At 36.4% G+C, this 19,578-nt stretch overlaps 2 protein-coding genes and 1 long non-coding RNA gene across 3 annotated transcripts; all 3 read right to left on the reverse strand.

The window, feature by feature from the left end:
* Positions 1 to 3,245: 3,245 nt before the first annotated feature.
* On the reverse strand, positions 3,246 to 3,770 carry LOC141655742 (uncharacterized). Its single transcript, XM_074462806.1, has 2 exons — positions 3,758 to 3,770; positions 3,246 to 3,691 (listed from the first exon to the last, which is right to left on the reverse strand). Exons 1-2 carry the CDS (start codon positions 3,768 to 3,770, stop codon positions 3,246 to 3,248), a joined length of 459 nt encoding a protein of 152 aa, XP_074318907.1.
* Positions 3,771 to 9,367: 5,597 nt separating this feature from the next.
* LOC141656243 (uncharacterized) lies at positions 9,368 to 10,668 on the reverse strand. Its single transcript, XR_012548445.1, has 2 exons — positions 10,467 to 10,668; positions 9,368 to 10,218 (listed from the first exon to the last, which is right to left on the reverse strand). It is a non-coding gene; the product is annotated as an uncharacterized LOC141656243 (long non-coding RNA).
* A 1,295-nt stretch (positions 10,669 to 11,963) lies between these two features.
* Positions 11,964 to 13,649, reverse strand: LOC141656244 (chaperonin-like RbcX protein 2, chloroplastic). Its single transcript, XM_074463071.1, has 5 exons — positions 13,149 to 13,649; positions 12,805 to 12,896; positions 12,638 to 12,695; positions 12,331 to 12,396; positions 11,964 to 12,210 (listed from the first exon to the last, which is right to left on the reverse strand). Exons 1-5 carry the CDS (start codon positions 13,386 to 13,388, stop codon positions 12,088 to 12,090), a joined length of 579 nt encoding a protein of 192 aa, XP_074319172.1. The 5' UTR covers positions 13,389 to 13,649; the 3' UTR covers positions 11,964 to 12,087.
* Positions 13,650 to 19,578: the final 5,929 nt, after the last annotated feature.

Genomic DNA, 19,578 nt, shown 5'->3' on the forward strand with positions numbered 1-19,578 from the left:
TGGCTAAAGACCTGGGTATGATGATTAACTAGGTCATTGTGTGCCAGCTGGGCGAGGCTTTGTTCCTCTTATTTGGCCCAGTCTCAGCTTGTTTGCAGACACTCGGAGAAAAAAATCCATTTGTTGATGGCTCCGGTCTAGTTTGAAGTGGGCTCACATGTGCGGGGAGTGTGAAGAAACTCAAGTCCCACACGTGAGTGTTGTCTCACATGGATAAAAGAGGAGAAGAATTACAACTTTATAAGGCAAGGTGTTACCCCTTCTATAGCCAATTGGTTTTAGAGTGTAACCCTCTTACGCTTGTATTGTGGACTCTTTCTCCTCCGTTCGGGTATGGCCTAGCCATGTTGTTGAATTTAACATAGTATCAGAGCCCATGGTTAAAGACCTGGGTTTCATGGGCCAAAGTTTGCAGTCGGACGAGTAAAGTTGCTTAGTTGAATTTGTCCTTTAGTTGAATTTACAGCTCGACGAGCAAAGTTGCTCAGTTGAATTTGTCCAGTCTGTGTGATTGCAACTGGAGGAGAAAAAAGAGCCTCGGTTTGCTTGTGAAAAGGGGCCTTACATGTGAGGGGGAGTGTTAAGTATAAAAGCTCCGGCCCATATGAGTTCCACATGTAAGGATCCCATATCGGAGAATTAGAGAAGAGTATTCCACTATATAAGGCAAGGGGTTACTCCCTCTACTCCCTCTATTAGTCTATTGCCAATTGATTTTAGAGTGGAACACTCTTGGGTTTGTATTGTGGACTCTTTCTCCTCCGTTTGGGTGCGGCCCAGGCCAGTTGTCGAATTTAACACAATACTTCCCTCAAACTAAGGACAAAACTGACTCCAAAACCCGGTAAAACGTGCGACCCACGAACGATATCGCGCGACCCAGGCGTACAACTTCACTACTCTATGTTCTATTCTTCATTGTTGGTAGACTAAACAAAACCGACTCCAAAACCCGGTAGGACATGCGACCCGCGAACGATATCGCGCGACCCAGGCGTACAACTTAACTGCTCCATGTTCCATTCTTCATTGTTGGTAAGGCTAAACAAAAAGGCCATATGCCCTTCGGCCTTCTCCCCTTAGTGGGCTTCTTTCCTTTTAATTCCTTTTGCTCCATTCTATATTTTGTAAAGGTTCAATATGTTCATTTCATCTGCCTAAGCCCGATGGATTTGTATCAACCATAACCTTAACTTAGGTTTGACATAATAACACCTTAAAAACTCATTAATCTATAATTTTTTTTACCTAATTATATCCAAAAAATACAATAAATATGGTTTAATGAGATTTAATACAATTATGGCTTAGAAAACCACTTATTTGATCAATAGTCACCCTAAATGGACACTCACCGTATTAAACTTGTCCTATCTAACCCTTGTGAATTTATCATTTAAGCTATCAATTTAAAAAGATTTATTTACAATTTATAAATGTTCCTTTAGTATAAACAAAACCATGATGACAAATTTTAATGCGAACGAATCCCCCAGTTTTCCCTCCAAAAAGCATCTAGCTAAATAAGGTAATAAATAAAATTTTCTTTCATTACATTATTATCATATAAATAAACTCTAATTTTATAAATAAATTCATAATTATGATTTTTTCATTAAAATAAAATAAAATTGATATTAAACTATAAAATATAAGTTGCTAAAATTTTTCAGTAATGCAATAATTATTACTGTAGAGAATAACTTAACACATGCTTACTATTAGCTTCGTGACAAAAAACATTCACTAAAAAAAATTCACAACTTAAATAAATTTTTTTATTAGTTTTCCATTTCAATTTTTTGGTTTCATATCAAAATACAATGGAGTGAACTGATAAATATTAATGAGGTGCAAATTTAAAAAGTATAAACCCTCCTATATACTAAGAGAATACAACTTCTCTAAAGTTTTCCCTCCAAATTAAAGTGTTCAAACTTATGTATGGAAACAAATTAGATTTTCGTTTATTAAACTAATTTTCCATTTAAAATAATCCATACATAAAAATTGTATCTCCTATTATTAACTTCGTGACGAAAAAGAATTTTTTTAAAATAATTTGATGTAGTTAAAATATTTTCATAAAAAACACAATTCATGGAATTATTCAATTCTTTTGATTAATTTTAATATTAGTTATTTTTTATAAAAATTCGTGAGATATAAATGAAAAATCTATAACTAATACACTAAAAATTAAAAGGCCTATATTTACCGCGCATTTGCGCGGGATCTACACTAGTTATTAATACATATATAGCAAATGATTTTAACCAATAACTAGCTTTACCTCTTAGCAAATTTATGTTATCAAAATTACACTGAATATCAGGGTGTTCTATAGATGGTAATAACTGTTTTGATTCAAAAGCAAATGAAAATCAAAGGATAAGTTTACAAGTTAGACAAATTCTGGTTTAAGATTGTGTATTTATAGTGTATTCGTCTTAAACTGAAAACATGTTTAATAATTTGGATAAGATAAAAGTAAATTGTAGTAATTGAAAAAGTACAAGATTTGTCTTAAGTATATTCAAAGTAAATAATATTTGACCAGTTTTAATGTTAGACGTATGCCTAGTCTTAAGAGCACCGACTCAGTTAGTTAAGAGAAGCAAAGGCAACCTCGGATTCTAGAAAAGCTTGTAATTAGCTTTGTAGTATGACACACCATTTAGTAGAAAGCTAAAGCAATAGGTAATACAATTCACATCATTGGAATTGCAAAAGGAATACATCAACTTTTTAACATAAAGATATCAATCCAAATGTACTATTACTATACAAGTGCTCAATTCCTATAGTTTTATCATCAAACCCTCATTCCAAGAAACTTACCTTCTGACATTATTTAATTTTATTTATATTTTCTGATCAAATGTCTAAATGTTAGAGTCAATTTACTGTTTATAGTTTACATCGATAATCCATTAATTTAGGGAGTTTCCCCAAATTGTGCTCTTAAATTTATAGGTACTACCGGTTTAATGGATGCTTAACTACCATAACATAATATCATTTGATAGCTACGTACTTGCTTCGAGTACCTTTTTATTGATCTACGAGTAGTTTTTAAGTTTCTCTTGATTATTGTTTCTTTAGTTTATTAGGGCGGATTTTCATATAAATAATTTGTAAATTTTGCGAGTTTTTTTTTTTTTTTTTTTTTTTGCTAAAATGTCAGCTTTTCATTGATAATCAGCATATACACATACAATTTGAAGCAACTTTTGTGCTAATGTTTACATCAAATGCACCTTAGATAACCAAAGTCTATCCTTAGGTAGAATAGACTTGTTACAACATATATGAATTCTATTACGAAGTGAAGTGGTAATCTGCCTAGCCACCATGGACGGACTAAGCAGTCTATGGTGAATCCAAGCTTCATTCCTTTGCAGCCACACTGAGTACCAGACTGCAAGTATAGCAGCAGTGGTCACATTCTTCCTCAGTCTACTCCATCTCCTCCTCTTTATCTGCTGAAACACATTTGCAGAGCTTAAACAACAAGCCCCTAACGAAGTAGTAACCAACTGCATCACCTGCATAGTGTAGACACAATCCTGGAGCACATGGGTATGACTCTCAATAGCCAAAGCACATAAGCAGCACAGGTTGTCAGATACCACATTATATGCATATAGTCTGTCCTTCATCCTCAATGCCCGATGTGAGATAAGTGATCCTAATCAGCACAAAAAAAACAGGGAATACAATTTCATTCACCAATTCATCAGCGACTACGAAACACCTTCACAGTGCATTGGTATCACGACACTACGTCATTTTGATCACTTTGCAAACTCGTCGACTCCAAGCGTAAGCCTTGTTCGTCGCTCCTCAGTCCTCTCACTATTCGCGGTCATTGCTCGCAAGGAAGACAAATTCATCCCCAAAAATTATTTTTTTATCCAATTTATATCATCCCGAACATCCAACATGGGTCGAGCCAAGCTCTCTTGGCAGAGCCCTTAACTAGCGTGTCATAGGGGTGGCTCGACCAGGCTAGCTTAGGTTAGGTTAGCCTTGGCCCAGCCCGATATGTTATTTAAAAAAAAAACGGAGATGCATGATATGTTCTCAAATTGGAGCCCGGAAGCGGCCCATATGAGTGACGGGCCAAAGCGGCCTATGGCAAGCAAGGCGGGCCACACAAAAGAAGGGCATGACAAGATGGGCGGGTCTGGTTGGCCAATGTTATTGGCCACCTCTATTGTCCCCTCCTTTGCAGGACTCACCCGACTGGTTTATGTGATGGATCTCGCTCTAACTCGTCTCATTCTTGTGGAACAATCAATCTTAACAGTTGGCATAATAAAAATGAGAAATGAACGCTATAACTAAGACAATGGCAGCTAAAATTCAAATTATGCGCCTCTAGTTACTGGCGGCGACCGTCCACTTTCAACTTCTACCACTCCTCAATATCCGGTCCCTAGTCCGCATCTTTAATTTAGGAAATTATTACACTTTTAATTCTCTCTTGTTTAGAAATTTTAGTTTCACGAGACTGTCATTGGTCAATCATAGATTCATAGGACGCATTTTTATGGAGTACAAGTTTATATTGCATGCACTCGAATTCCTAGTACTTGGCAAATTTTTTGTGAAATTTCTAGTATTATCAAGGATGTGAAATTAGACCTTCATTTCTTTGATGAAGTGATAATTAAACATTATTTTCATGAAGTCAACAAGGTTGCTGATTTTTTATGGTTTCTATTGAACATTCATGTCCAACTCTTTCGAGGTGGTTTGAAAGCTGGTGGCTTCAACTTACCTCGCTCATTCGAAAGGATGAGATAGATTAGTCCTACCCTAGAGAATCAATCTAGTTTTCTTACCTTATAAAAAAAATGTTTATATTGCATGTATATTCATGAACAGTGTGCGTCTTGCTTCAGACGGGCCTTTTTGGTCTGAAATAATAAGACGAGATTTTATAACCATTTTACCGTTAAATGTGACCACTATTGAAAAACCAGTTACCATAAGCTGTAACACTGTCTATACCATTGTGGTTACATTTAACTATAAAATGGTCACATATGTTCGTCTGAAAAATTCTGAAACAAGAATTTGTGATTCATGAATAATAGTATAATACTAACAATCAAGTGATGCGAGTCTAGTGGCATCGGGTTTAACCTTCAAAAGCTTGCCAATGGGCAGGAGTTGAGAGGTCCCGTGTTCGAACCCTAGGCTGCGCAAATCATGCGGTTATCGGTCCACCGGGGACTTTAAAAATGCCGGTCCTTCGTACACCAAAAAAAAAAAAAAAAAAAAAAAAAAAAAAAAAAAAAAAAAAAACTAACAATCAACAGTACAACTACTGTACAAGTCTTTTCTTCAATTTTGTAACCGACATCATTGAAATAGTAACTCTCACCATAAATTTGGATATTAGTTGGTGGAATTTAGTTCGGTAAATTTGTTAGTACGTACATGTATGTGTACCAAGTTCGGTAACATTAATTCTTACCTTTATCAGGCGAATCCCAAGCTGAATAAATCCATGTCAATCATTCAATAATTAGCTATTTTCAACACTGTTGCCTGAATTGCCTCACTGCTAAATTTCCACATTTCAACTGAAGTTACCTCAGTAAAACAATAGTAAAACTGTGACAATACTTGGAAAGGGAACAAAAATTGTTGGCAGTAGTTGTCTCATTTCTGCCAAAAACTGCATGGAATAATGTATTTATGTAAGAAAGGCTTATCTACCCACACCCTACAACTATACAAGCTGAGGAAAGAGTAAAAATAGAATAAAAACATATTAGATCATAGAAAAAATCTTACTCTTTTTCGGGAGGACCGTCCTCCTTACAACCAGGGGCGTCTAATACCCCGGGCGACCACGGGCGGCGGAACCGGGCCTCCAGTTTTGACTATCGAATTTATAAGCTTTACTAATTAAATTCAATACAAACCTCAACGTGTAGTACACTTTTATATTCATATTTGGGGCCTCATTTTTTTGTGGTGCATCGGGCCTCCATTTAGTTTAAGACGCCCCTGCTTACAACTAAGCTTTTGTAATATTTTATTTGGTGGATTGTTTTTAGGTGTAAGGAGAACGGTCCTTCCGAAGGACACAAAAATTCTTCTTAGATCATACTCCGTATTTGGTAAAATGCAGAAACTACTCTACAACCGTTGTACTGTTGTACATGCGACGATTAATAAATGACCACCTTTTTTTTAATTAATTATGATCACTTTATATTAAACAGTGACTACTTTTTATTACTAAAAAATAACCATTTTTTCCAAAGTAGTCTGTTACCATAAAATGGCCACTATTTACCACAAAATAGTCATTTTTGTCAAAACCGCGGGTACAACCGTTGTATGCAAGAATTGTTGTTGAAAAAAATATATTTGGTGAAATTAGTAAATTTTAATTTAAGGAGATCGACGAACCAATCTATTAATTTCGTTTACATTTGGTAAATGGTTTATTCTAATAGTATTTTGATCTGAATCTATTGTAACTCCATATTCAATTTATACATAAAAGATAATTTAATTGACCACAAAAAAGGTGTGGATGTTACAATACCAATCACTATTAGTAGCCATGTATCCTAGCAGTTAGAACGATTGGGAGTTTGATAATAAGAAAGTGTTATGTTAGTTTAATGGTAACTGAATATAACATTACTTTGTTATTTATTGGTGCACATCCCATTTTTTGTATAGTTGTATAAACTATGATAAGTTACGTTGTTTATAGAGTATTGTGTCGTTGTGATAAACTTGATTGTGTAATCAAGTTAGTATGTTTCTCCATCTTTGTAATTGAGGAATAAAGGTCTTTTGGTTGTCTACTAACGTATTGTATTACCTTGGTTAAGTGGCCAAGTGAGAGCGCTATTAACTCGGTTCTGTGCCTGAATAGGAGTATTGAATTTTGTAACGGCCACAATGGAGCTGGATGTATGTTACAATATCAATCACCATTAGGTGTTGCCTTATTAACTTGCTAATAAATCATTTGTATTTCCGTGATTAAGTGTGATTCACTCTCCTGATAACTCCTTAACTATGTGACTGTTATACGAGGAGAAGAACATGATGTAGGATAAGGACACAAGATACACACATACATACATTAGTATCTTTTCGTGAAGGCTACCATCTAAATGAGACTTTGAGTTTGGGGCGTGGATATGTTTTAGGATTCTAGTAATCGTCAGAGATATAACGTCGTTGTAGTGGGCAGCTAACGAATACAACGATTTGATCGCTTCCGTAGTAATGTAAGTCTTTACTTTCCTACATTGGAGAAAGAGATAAGCTACTTCGTCCTTTGTCAATTGATTTTGGATTGAACTTTCTTAGGTTTATGAAGTATACACTCTTTCCTCCTTGATGAACGCAACCCAACCCCGGCTCGATTTTAATAACGAGACAATTGGATAAAATCGATGACATTTAATTTGAAGAAGGGCATTTAATTTATGAAGATTCCCTACAAACAATGTCAATGATGATAGAACACCCGCACGAGTCACTACCTTCTTTGGATTCCCCCATATAATTGTTGCCTAGCTTTGTACCATACTACACTATCCCATTTAATAATTTATACAAAATGGAATTATATGAATTTTAATAATATATACTTAAATGATGATCCCTAACTTTATAATAGTGCCCATGTCTTGATTCATGTACGACAAAGTGGATTTATTATACTAGTTTTTTATATCACCACTACATTACAATACAAATTAAGATTTATATATAGCCGTTTATATTAATTATGATGTCCAAAGCATAATAATGGAATGATTCTACCTACTCCATTCTCCTCTCTTCTAACCAACACATTGTTATAAAAATAATTTTATGAATAAAAGTGACCCATTAAAAAAATTGGTAATTATTTGACATGTAGCTATTTAAATAGGTTAATTAAAGAAGTACTCTCTATCAAGTTGTCAAAATAAAATTTAAGATCACACAGGCCACGATTATAGCCTATTAGTACAAGTCATTTTAATTGTTTTACTATGTTGCATTGTGATACAACATTTCCTTTTAATTAGTTGATGACTTTATTTGGTCGTTGCATTTTCACTGTCAAAATCCTGATAAAATAAAACGCTAATTAGAGTACAAAGTCGACAAGTAACACAATACACGTAAGCTCCAGTATTATCAATCAACCTCTGCAACAATAATATTATCCCAGTATTTTAATGGCTCCCGCAAATACGGGTCAAAAGTGGAATCAGATATACCAACCAATCTATATTGAGAAAAATAGAGAATTAATAATTTGTTAAAGGAAAATGTTTATAAGGTTCCAAAAAAGAAAAGGGCCATGGAAACCCGTGGTGGGGATGACATAAAAGACTGAAAGCTGAATTTAAAGCTAAGATTATGCATATTACTTGATTGATCACCCTAAAGTTGAGTCCTTGACATAGCCACTTTAGTGGAATTTTGAGGCCCTTTGTTGGAAGTGTGCTTGTATTTTCCTTTTCTAATTTGTATATTTTCTCCGTCTCGATCAATAGTTTACGTTTAATTTATTTTCCTAAATAAAATAATTATAAACTATTCACGGAGACATATAGAGTACCATTAAACGTTATTAATTTCTTTATTCCTTTCGAGTTTCAATCACAATATGCCAAGTGCCATACCATAAAAAATTGCATATAAACTATTTAGTCTTGCATAAAAATGTTATATATACAAATAATCAGGGGTGTCTAAGACCCCGTGCAACCACGGGCGGAGGAACCGGGCCTCCGGTTTTGAACAACGAATTTATAAGCTTTATTTATGAAATTCGATACAAATATTAAAGTATAGTACACTTGTACTTCATATTTGGGGCCTCATTTTTTTTACGGCGCACCGGGCCTTCATTTGTCATTTGTTTCAAGACGCCCCTGCATATAATTAGCGCTTTAATTTACTTATAAAACACTATGACCACATATGATAAAACTTGAATATTTATGATGGTCATTTGACCTTGTTGTAACTCTTGTAAAATTGTTTGTGAGTCATAATATAGAAACAAAATTGAAAAAGAAAAGAAGATAAAGGAAGATATACGAATAATGTTATATGAGGGTTTCACGATAAACTTATCAATGTTGCCGTTATTGATGACTTGCCATCTTTTCAATTTTTGTAGTTTGTCATCATCACCATTTCATTCCATGTTTTATAATAACTTTAATCTCCTTAATATTGCTCTACCAACTAAATTTGAGACTTATTTTGTCTAAAGAAATCAAAGAAAAAAAGGTGGACAAATAAAAGCATACATTTACATTGAACCAATGTCATGCAATTAAAAGCATACCTTAATTTGGGCGGCAAACAAAAAGAACATTCAAAATTATTTGGCCTTCTTCCATTTGACCACATAATTAGCAAAATAAATTAATTAAAATTTACAATTTCAAACCATCAAAAGCTACATATTAGCCTTCTTCAATTAAAATAAACCAAAAAAAAAAAAAACTTTCAACCAAATTAACAAGCCCTTGCTTGATTTATCATTGGTCAATAAGATAATGACCTATTATTAAAAAATAAAACCCTTAACCAAAAGGGTATACTCGGGTTTACCCAGTGCACAGCAAAGGTAGCGGCTGCGGGTGAGTTTAACCCTAATACTTCATTATTTCACACTATACTTATAGACTAATTAATTACTAAAATCCAACAAAAAGTTAAGATTTTAATTAAAACACACTAATCAAGCTTAATACTAATAATTAAACTAAAACTGAAACTATATACTATATTATATATAAATTAAAACTAATTAAAATCAAACCTTGATGATATTATCTCTTGAAGCAAACATAAAGAACTTGTCTAAATCAGGATGAGCAAAAAAAGTAATTGGCCGTCTTTTTTGAATCAAACAATTACTCGAAGAAGAAACTCTTGGCTTCTTTGGTGCCGGTGGGCATGTTACTATCTCCGGTATCTTGTATCGGTCCGATTTTGGTGTCGAACATCCGACTTCATGATCATAACTCTTGGTATTCGTATTTGTTACTCCTTTTATTGTAGAATCATCAACTTTTTTTGTTGGTGAGGCTTGTACTTGTTGGTTAACTAATAACATTTGTTGTTTCTTGTGTATACTCCTTGTTATGATTCTCCTACTCGTCGTCGTTGTCGTCATCCTCCTCCTTTTAATCATTGTTGAATCCATAGTAAAGCCTGAAAATGAAAAACAATGATAAAAGAAATTTATTAAGATATGTGATTTAATTACGAGTTAATTAATTATCGACTCTACTGAATCCTAACCCGTTTATAAATAAGATTTTTAGAACTTATAGAGGAAAAACAATGAGAAAATACATTTATAGAAGTACAAATAAATTTTCTTTATGAAAAAACATGAAAGTTAAAGCATGAAAACTATTTAAGTAAAGATTTAGACTTTAGGAGACATAAATTTGTACCTTTTTATACAATCTTGGGTAGAAGAAGCAGCAAATTAAATGAACTTTTTTTACGAACTTATTAACAGATCGTCTCTCCCGATACTTTGTGATTTATCAAAAAATGTTTTATTTTTGTGATCAATTTTTTTTGTAAACCCTAATAAAAGAAGAAGAGAAAGAAATTATATAATGACGGGTTTGGGGGGATAAATTTTAGGTTATGTCCCCACATGTGACACATCTATCCTTATATATGAAAATATAAAAATGTATATCATGGTTAGGTTTGTGGAAGCATATCTTATCATAATATATTGTTATTTATTTAGCTGTCAAATTAAAAGATATGGTTTTCTAAAAATATTTTTAGTATATGATATTATCATTTTATTTGTGATCTTATAAACAGTTGAAAAAATTGAAATTACCAAATTTGTTAGACTACAAATAAAGAAATTAACTTGCCTTTGTTATTGAAGTCGTAGTAGTTTGCGTGTCTAGTTACTTCCTCCGTCCCAATTATAATAAGGTTTATGAAGTAGTATTTTATCGGACTTTAAAAAATTATACATTCATGAATCATGCCAACTCTTGCTTGCTGGTAAAACATGGATTATTATATTTCATAATGATAACAGATTTATATAAACGGCTTTTTTAACGTGTACCCTTAATAATTTAATATGGAAAGATTTTAGTTATTATACATTATATACAATAAAATAGAAATGTTTATGACTGGTTGTTACTAAGCTAATCTTGTTGCTTATAAATTCGTCTCATTCATTTGTAAGTTTAGTTAAAGGTAAATAAGTGATTAAGACGGAGATCCTTTAAGAAAAAAAAATGATTTGAGACGGAACTCTCTATTGGACTGGGCTGCACCATGTTACTGTTTGGTTGATGCAGTGAGCCGACGTTTGTATTAAGGCCCAATATATGAGGCCATGTAGTAATCTAAAACCAAGATACATTTTGACGTCGACAAATTACTAAATAACATCCATAATACGTAATATGTAATGAACTACTTAATTTGTCCCTCATTTTATCATCTCCAACATAAATCATAATATTTCAAAAAAAAAATTAAAATAACTAAAAAAGATTTACGTTTTTTTTTTTTTTGTATTGATCTAATCAGAAGTATCCCTACCGACAGTTGAGGTAATCTCCATCGTGGTACCTGGTACTGGGTACTGAAGGCAGCTTGTGATTCTTTTCCATATCTTATGACAACGGCTTCATGAAACCGTCCTAACTCCTAAGCATGTACTCCGTATTAGGCTTCAAATTCGGCATTCCGGCACCACGGGTCATCGTAATGTCGTAAAATTTCCAAAACCAGCTCAATGATCCCGGGCACCACGGGTCATCGTAATTTTTGGTTATAGCCTTATATGATGAGAATTTGATTGCGACTCTCCTTTTCTCGACACTAAAATGTCAGCCGATGAGTACTGCATAATTTGCGTATCATTACTCTGTAAACAATCTAATTTCACATGTAGAAAATTGAATTCTAAAAACTAACAAAAAAATCACATTATAACTTTTATATACATTATGTCATTCATGTGAACAAAAATTGAAATAACAGTTAACGCCCGTATATATAGGACCTTACAGAAATAACAAGCTATCCAATTTTATCTGTATTTGTGTCATCGGATGGCCATACGATTGTGTCGAGTAGCCGTTCACGCATCAACTCCAAATTTTCATCCGATATGTATTTATATATTTCACCATGGTCACATTTCTGTATTGAAACAATACACGAAAATAAGTTAGTTATTCATCCAATTATTATATGCAACTAAATTTCAAAAGAACGAAATTTTAAAGAAAACTACACATGAAGGGATGAATTTATTAGCACCTTAATCCATCTTCCATATAAATGAAGGCGAGTTACCATTACTCTCTCGGCGAGGTCTTGATTCTCCTGACAATCGTTTGAGTTTGTATCAACATATGTTAGATAGACACTTTACTTTGGTTAGGAGTCATATTCCGACATACTCCGTAGTATAGTAATACTATATGCATTGGTATTTCCTCTTTTGGTTGAATTTTGATTTAATATGGCTGGAATAAACCTGAGTTACTCTACACTGACCGTGACACTGTGACATTCATTATAATGAGTAACATGTGATTCAATTTTGTATGTTTAGAAAATTTACCTTTCCAAGGTTACGGATGAAGAGCTTACCATCCTCCGGTTTGTTTGTTACTAGAAAGCTGCATAATTCAAAACCCATCACAAATACTCAAATAAGACCGTTATCAATAGAAACATTGATAAGTCCGTTATACCATACGTCGGTCTCATAAACGAGGAATTACTTACTTGTAGAGCCACGTATATTGAGTTGGATTCATTTCGTAAAGTTGGGTCATAACAGTCCTAACAGCTTTTTGTGTAAAATAGTTCAACAATTGCTGCATACAAATTTTGAGCAATTACAATTGTCACACAAATATTAAAAGAAAGAACTATAGTTATATGAACTTAGTTCAAGTATGATGCATAATAATTGATTAGTAAATACGTTATTAAAGCGTCATCGTACAGAAAAACTTAAAAGAAACGATTGGCTAATATGAACCATTGAAAAGAATCAAGTGTTTCCTCACATATTTTTAAACAAACGTATAGAAATGAAATGAATCGAGTGAAATTTAATTTGTTACCGTTTTGACATCTTCAAAAGACTCCTCATATTGGCCACCAATATTGACAATCACATGTCTCCAAATTTTGGGTTGTTTTTTTGAGCACCTCTTATTTTTGACATACCATAATTTTTTCATTTGATGATCAAATAAACTGTTGAGCTCTAAAGAACCAAACATTTGGGTGCTTGATTGCTTCTTATTACATTCTTTGAGATTCATAGGAGTCGAACCCAGCAAAGAAACAGCTCCTAACATTCTTTTTATGATTTTTTTCGGGAAAAAAAAATCGACCCACGTAAATTATTCCTAAAATAATACTGCCCACATGACCAAAATTTCAACTTGTCAAATGAATGAATTTTGATGAAGTTTAAGAGATGTTACAATTTTTGGAAGAGGAGCGTAAAATGTGGTTGGAAATTAGGAAAGGTGATCAAACATAGAGAATTTGTGTTGGTACACTATTCAACAATTGAAATTGTGGGAGAATTCAATTAGAAGTAATGATAAGACAATATTATGAGGTCCAAAACTCTCCAAAGAGTATAATAAAAAAGTTTGGGCCATGATTAATGGAGTTCGGATTTTCTGTCCCATTTTCTGTTGGAAAAGATGGCTGTAAAGCCAACTTGTTGGTTTATCCAAGTTTCCAATATTTGTCCCACATCGGTGGGTTATTAGTTTATCCCACTAGTTAATTGTGTGGGCCAAGGATGCTTTTGTTGAGAGTATTGGGCTAGTGGATTTGGGTCCAAACACACACGCGCACGGCCCGGCCCGTGCTCGGTAGAGCACCAGTGGTGCGGGCCAAAGGCCCCTTTTTATCTTTTTGGGCTTATGTGTGAAGTGGGCTGTCCACATTCGTCAGTCAATGTGACTGTTAGTGGGCGCTGTTAATGCTCCACTAATTACGTCATTGACTGCTGCTTTTGTGGAGCAGTTTTTGGCTCCGTCTGTTGCCCTATTTTGCTATAAATAGAGCGACTCCCCTTACTCTATACACACAACTGTAACACACTTCTTCTCTCTTTCTCCTTTTCTTCTCTGTGAAATTTCTGGGTAAAGTTCTGATCAGTTCCAGGTCCGTCAGTATCGAGTGGGCGATTCTGAGGGGCAGCAGTAGTGTAATCCTTGGAGAACTACCGGTCATTGTTGATCGCCACCACGGTCGTACCGGAATAATAGTTTTCAAGACAGTGGTTCCGCACCACGTCACTACCTTTCGCATTTGGTATTTCTGGTCCTTATCTCGTTACTGCATTTATTTTCCAACAATTTGAAAACTATTATATTATTGCAGTAGCTATGTGATGCGTGTCTTTTATATGATGTTTTACATCCCATTTTACACGCATTTCAGAGCTCATTCTTGTAGTTTATGCTACATTTCTCCCTATTTCCGTCTACTTCCGTATTTTGTACATTATTGCAGAAATGTGAAGAATTCAACGGAAATCGAGCTAAATCCGTCCCCGAGTATCCCAGATTGCATGTGACAAGAAGTATTCACCCGAGGAACGAGCTTGGTGCGCATTCCAAGGCCCAAAAGACAAATCCACGAGAATAAAGAAGTCAAGCGGCTCGTTCGGTCGATCGACCACTCCCATCGATCGATCGACCAACTATCGGTAATGTAAGCTACATTTCATCGCCAAGCGATCGATCGACCCTATCCTATCGATCGATCGACATTGCTATTCCAGACGTGAATTGAAAGACCGTGAATCTTGAAGCCCGTTAAGTTTTAGGTTTTGATAATAATCATACGTATTTGCTATATAACGTAACATAAAACATTCATTTAGGATCCCGATTTTTCTATCTAAGTTTCACACAAGAACTTTCGTTTTGTTCATTCGAGTAATTAGGGTTTTGGAACATCGTTTTAGCATTGGAATTTTGTTCTTGTTCTTAATCTTTCCTCTGAAATCTCGGTATTCTTTCTGCCAGAATTTCAGTTTATTGTTTTATTTTCATCATTAGTATAGATTTGCTAGTTAGTATCCCAAAAGCCAATTATCGTATTATCGCTATTTGTTATCTACTTTAAAGCATGAATTGATGAATTGTTATTAGTTTTATTGTTGTTTTTATCCTTAGCATGAGTAGCTAATTCTATAGTGCTATGATGTAGGCGATTTATGGCATAGGCGGCAATAGATTATACACGGATCTCTCGCGTGTTGGTCGATCGACTGACTATGTTGGTCGATCGACGGACCTCGTGAGGATTTCCTTCGTTTTAATTACTTTTCATGTTGTATTTAACGAATCGAATGCATGCGACCAATTAGATACTTAATTTATGACTGACCCATTAGATCGAAAGATAGGGAAAGTTATTTGACCATCAATTAAATCGACTAAACTGTGCTAAGATCGAAAGATAGGTATAGTTTAGACCGTTAGTCACTTTTCAGGACGAAAGTTAGTATTAGTGACATTAGGGACCTATAGCGAGATCGAAAGATGCTATCTGTTAAGAGTGGACCGAGAGGACCTCTTTATTTCCCGCCTCACCCGTGTTTGTTTCGCATCGACTTAGTTTCTTTGCCGAAAGCTATAATGAACCGATCATCCTAGTACCCTTCTTTTATCTGTTTAAATCGTTTATTTAGTTTATTGTCTCTATTTACTCTTAGTCTTAGACCAATTCAATTCAACCCCCACAATAGTTACCTCGGATCAATATAAATCAACTAAAATTTACAACCGCCTCCTTGTGGTTCGACCACATACCACTAGCCTAGGTTAGTCTTAATAGGAAATATAAATTTATCTTTGGTACTCACAAATGACGGGTATCAAATTTTGGCGCCGTTCTTGTCGGAGGCAATAGTCCTAATTTTAGTTGTTTTAATTTTAGTCTTTCTTAGTTTAAGGAACATCCGTTCCTTAAACTTTTCTTATTCTTTGTTGTAGTTTCCTCTTATGCGCAGGTCACAGGGTGGTCCACTACTACCATTCGATCCCGAGATTGAAAGATCCTTGCACGTAAAGAGGAGATTATTTCAAGAGCAACAGTTAGAGGAAGAGCCTAGTTCTCGTTCTAGCTTCTACGAGAACGAACTGTTCGAAGATAATCCACCATCTTCGCCCGTTTCCACTTCTTCAGTCGAGACAGTTACTTCTCCAGAAATTCCAGTCATGGCCGAGGAAGCAAGTATAGCTAGTCATTCCGAGCCGACAGCCGAAAACTTATATAAGGGGTTCGAATTACCAGGAGATGCCAGGAAGTTCGAACCAAAGCCTTCATACATTAGCATGGTTGAGAAGAACCAGGTTCGGGAGCCGCAAATGAAGATGCAGCTAAGCACATGGAGACTTTTATTGACTCATCGTTGTTCCATACCCCACCAGTGGCGTGACCCAAGATCAGATCAAGGAGACCATGTTCATCTTCTCCCTTCGTGATGCTGCAAGGGAGTGGTATAGAGATCTGGACCGAACCGCTCAGGGGATCACCGATTGGAATTCATTGGCATTGGCATTCTACAAGAAGTACTTTTCTGCTTCAAGGACGATTGTTATTAGAGCTCAAATCACGGGCTTTACACAAGGGCCAGATGAGAACTTCCACGAGGCATGGGTCCGATTTAAGAAACTGGTGCGAACCATACCGCACCATGGGTTCGAAAAGTGGAGCTTGTGCAATCATTTCTACAATGGGTTGTACGACGATCAGAGGGCCATTTTGGATGCTGCAGCCAATGGCCGATTTGCTGAGAATTTGGGAGCAACGAAGGGGTGGAAGATCATTGACGATCTAGCTACCCACAAAGCCGAGTATGGGAATTCTAGAGGGAACCAGAGGAGAGCTGCTGAATCTTCCTCTGTTGCTGCGCTTGAGGCTCTCACTGCGAGATTTGACAAGTATGAGCTAGGAGGAGCTTCTAAAGGTGGGATATACCAAGTAAATGCTGTGTCAGACGGTCCTTTCGTCTGTGAAAGGTGTGGAGCTGAGGGACACGTTTCGAAGAACTGCCCTAGTCCCTTTGAGTCTTGTGCTGCCTTCCAACACTATAGGCAGACAAACACCTACTACGAGCCAACCCACCCAAACTTGAGTTGGAGAAGCCAGAATGTCCTGAACCCAACTCAACCTCCACCGCAGCAGCAACCCTATGTGCCTCCTCATCAAAAGCAACAACAATATCAAAAACCTCCCTATATGCCGCAGCAGCAACAATCGCAGAATTCTTAATTTTCCGAGCTAAAGAATTTGTTGCTGAAGGAGTCCCAAGCTAGAGAGGCCGGGATGAAGTTACTAGAAAGCCAAATTGCTCAGTTGGCTAGCAAAAGTAACACTCGAGCTCCCGGACACTTACCGACTCAACCTGAACAAAAGGAGACCCTAAACGCCATCACTTTGAGGAGTGGGTCCACCCTTGAAGGTCCTGCCATGGTCGAGGATGCTGTTGAAAAGAATGAGGCAGATCCGAATCAAAACAAAGTCAGAATGAATAACTCAAAGAAAAAGGCGTCACAGCATTTCGATCGATCGATCAAGTACCTAGTCGATCGATCAATCACGGGTTCTGAGGAGCTTAAATCTGTACAACCCAGTCGATCGACTGAGGAGGGTGGTCGATCGACCAAGATTACTGCTGATGCCGAGGAATTTCGTCCTTTAATGCCAACTAATCTAAGAGACCACTTGTTTCGGGGTACCACGGTCCCGAAAATTTTGAAAGCGGACCAGTCTTGATGGGTCGATCCGGCTCCGAAGTTCGATCCAATGACAGTTAATGGTTCTCATTTGAGACGGTCTGAGGAAGGGTCAAGCTTCAACAAGGAAAAGGTTGTGGACTTTCAACCCAAGTCCACGGATACCGGCACGCGCGATTTAGAGGAGAGGGCTAAGGTACTCCTTACAGCCTCATATCCGGAGAGACTCATGCCGACGAAGGAACATGTATCTTTCAGTAAGTTTGAGAAATTTATTCGTAGCTTGAATGTTCAGGTACCCTTCCTTGAGTTAGTTAACCAAGTGCCAGCATACACTAAATTTATGAAACAGTTATTATCAAAGAAAAAATCGCTTGAACATGTTCACACTGTTGCGTTAACTAAAGAGTCTTGCTCCTACTTGTCTCACACTGCGCCCCATAAGTTAGAGGATCCGGGTAGCTTTTTTGTTCCTTGCAAAATAGGTACCTTCTCAATTGAGAAGGCTTTATGTGACTTAGGAGCTAGTATAAGTGTCATGCCCTTGAGTCTAGCTAGGAAGCTTAAGTTGACCAGGTTTGCTATTACCGATATGACAGTACAGATGGCCGACCGATCTTCGGTCCAGCCAATAGGGGTCTTAGAGGACATTCCAGTCCAAATAGGGAAGTTTTTCTTCCCCATTGACTTCGTTGTACTCGACATGCCTGAGGATGCTCATATTCCCATTATTTTGGGTAGGCCATTTCTGCACACTGCTGGTGCAGTCATCGATGTCGGTCTAGGAACCTTGACTTTCAAAGTGGGAAAGCACTCTATTGTCTTTGCCCAGCCGGCTAAGAAAAAGGATCCCATGTGGCCTGTCACTTGTAACACGGTTTCTGAAAAGAAATCGTACTTTGTGCTTCCTGAATTGCCTGTCTCTATTACTACTCCTGTACTAACACCTCCGCCCCAAACTGGGAGCAATAAGGAGGAAAAACTTGTTGTTTCAAACATTGCAGGAGCTGGTTTGGGGAAGGAAGAGCCGTTGGATGCTCCAGCTGCGACAGAGCAGATTGTTTCAAGAGGCGGTCTTGGATGCCTAAGCTATGGGACTGATGATGAAGTGGAAGATGAGCCAGTCAGGGTGAGATGGTCTGATTTGGAGTCTGACGATTCCAAGGAAGTCCTTGATTGGGGAGATGACCAAGATGATCAGTTGAGCTCTCCGACTGTTGAAGCTAAGAAGGGTGCAGCTGATAAACTGAGCACCATTGAGGCTACCTCTAGTAGCCAGAAGCCAACGAAGTGGGCCATACCTTGGCCTTTCTTGATCAACTACTAGTTGATCAAAAGCTTTATAAACATTTTATTTCTTTCGAACTATTTTGTTTTTTATTGCTTTTGTGTGCGCGAAAACTTTGCATTTATTTCGTTTTGTTTAGGATTTTTATGCACTTTAGGCTTTGTTTTGGGTTTTGCGCAATTTTTGGGCGCGTATTATTATGCACTTGCAGGTATTTAGAGCTTGTTAGCTCAAATCATTGAGCAATTACGAAGAAATAAGACGCTGCAGCAGTGTTTTCAGTCGATCGACTGGCCTATATGGTCGATCGACTGATTTGCAGGTTTACAGGAGCTACTGTTCACGATCACCTGGTCGATCGACTGGGCTAAGTGGTCGATCGACCACTGCTGCTGCTATATTCGTTCACGACCTCTCCCCTGCTGTGTTTGGTCGATATGCGGACTTAAGGGAGTTTTCTACTCCACTTTATTTTCCGTCAAAATATCT

Source organism: Silene latifolia, chromosome 5 (assembly GCF_048544455.1).
Source record: "Silene latifolia isolate original U9 population chromosome 5, ASM4854445v1, whole genome shotgun sequence".
NCBI classification, from domain to species: Eukaryota; Viridiplantae; Streptophyta; class Magnoliopsida; order Caryophyllales; family Caryophyllaceae; genus Silene; species Silene latifolia.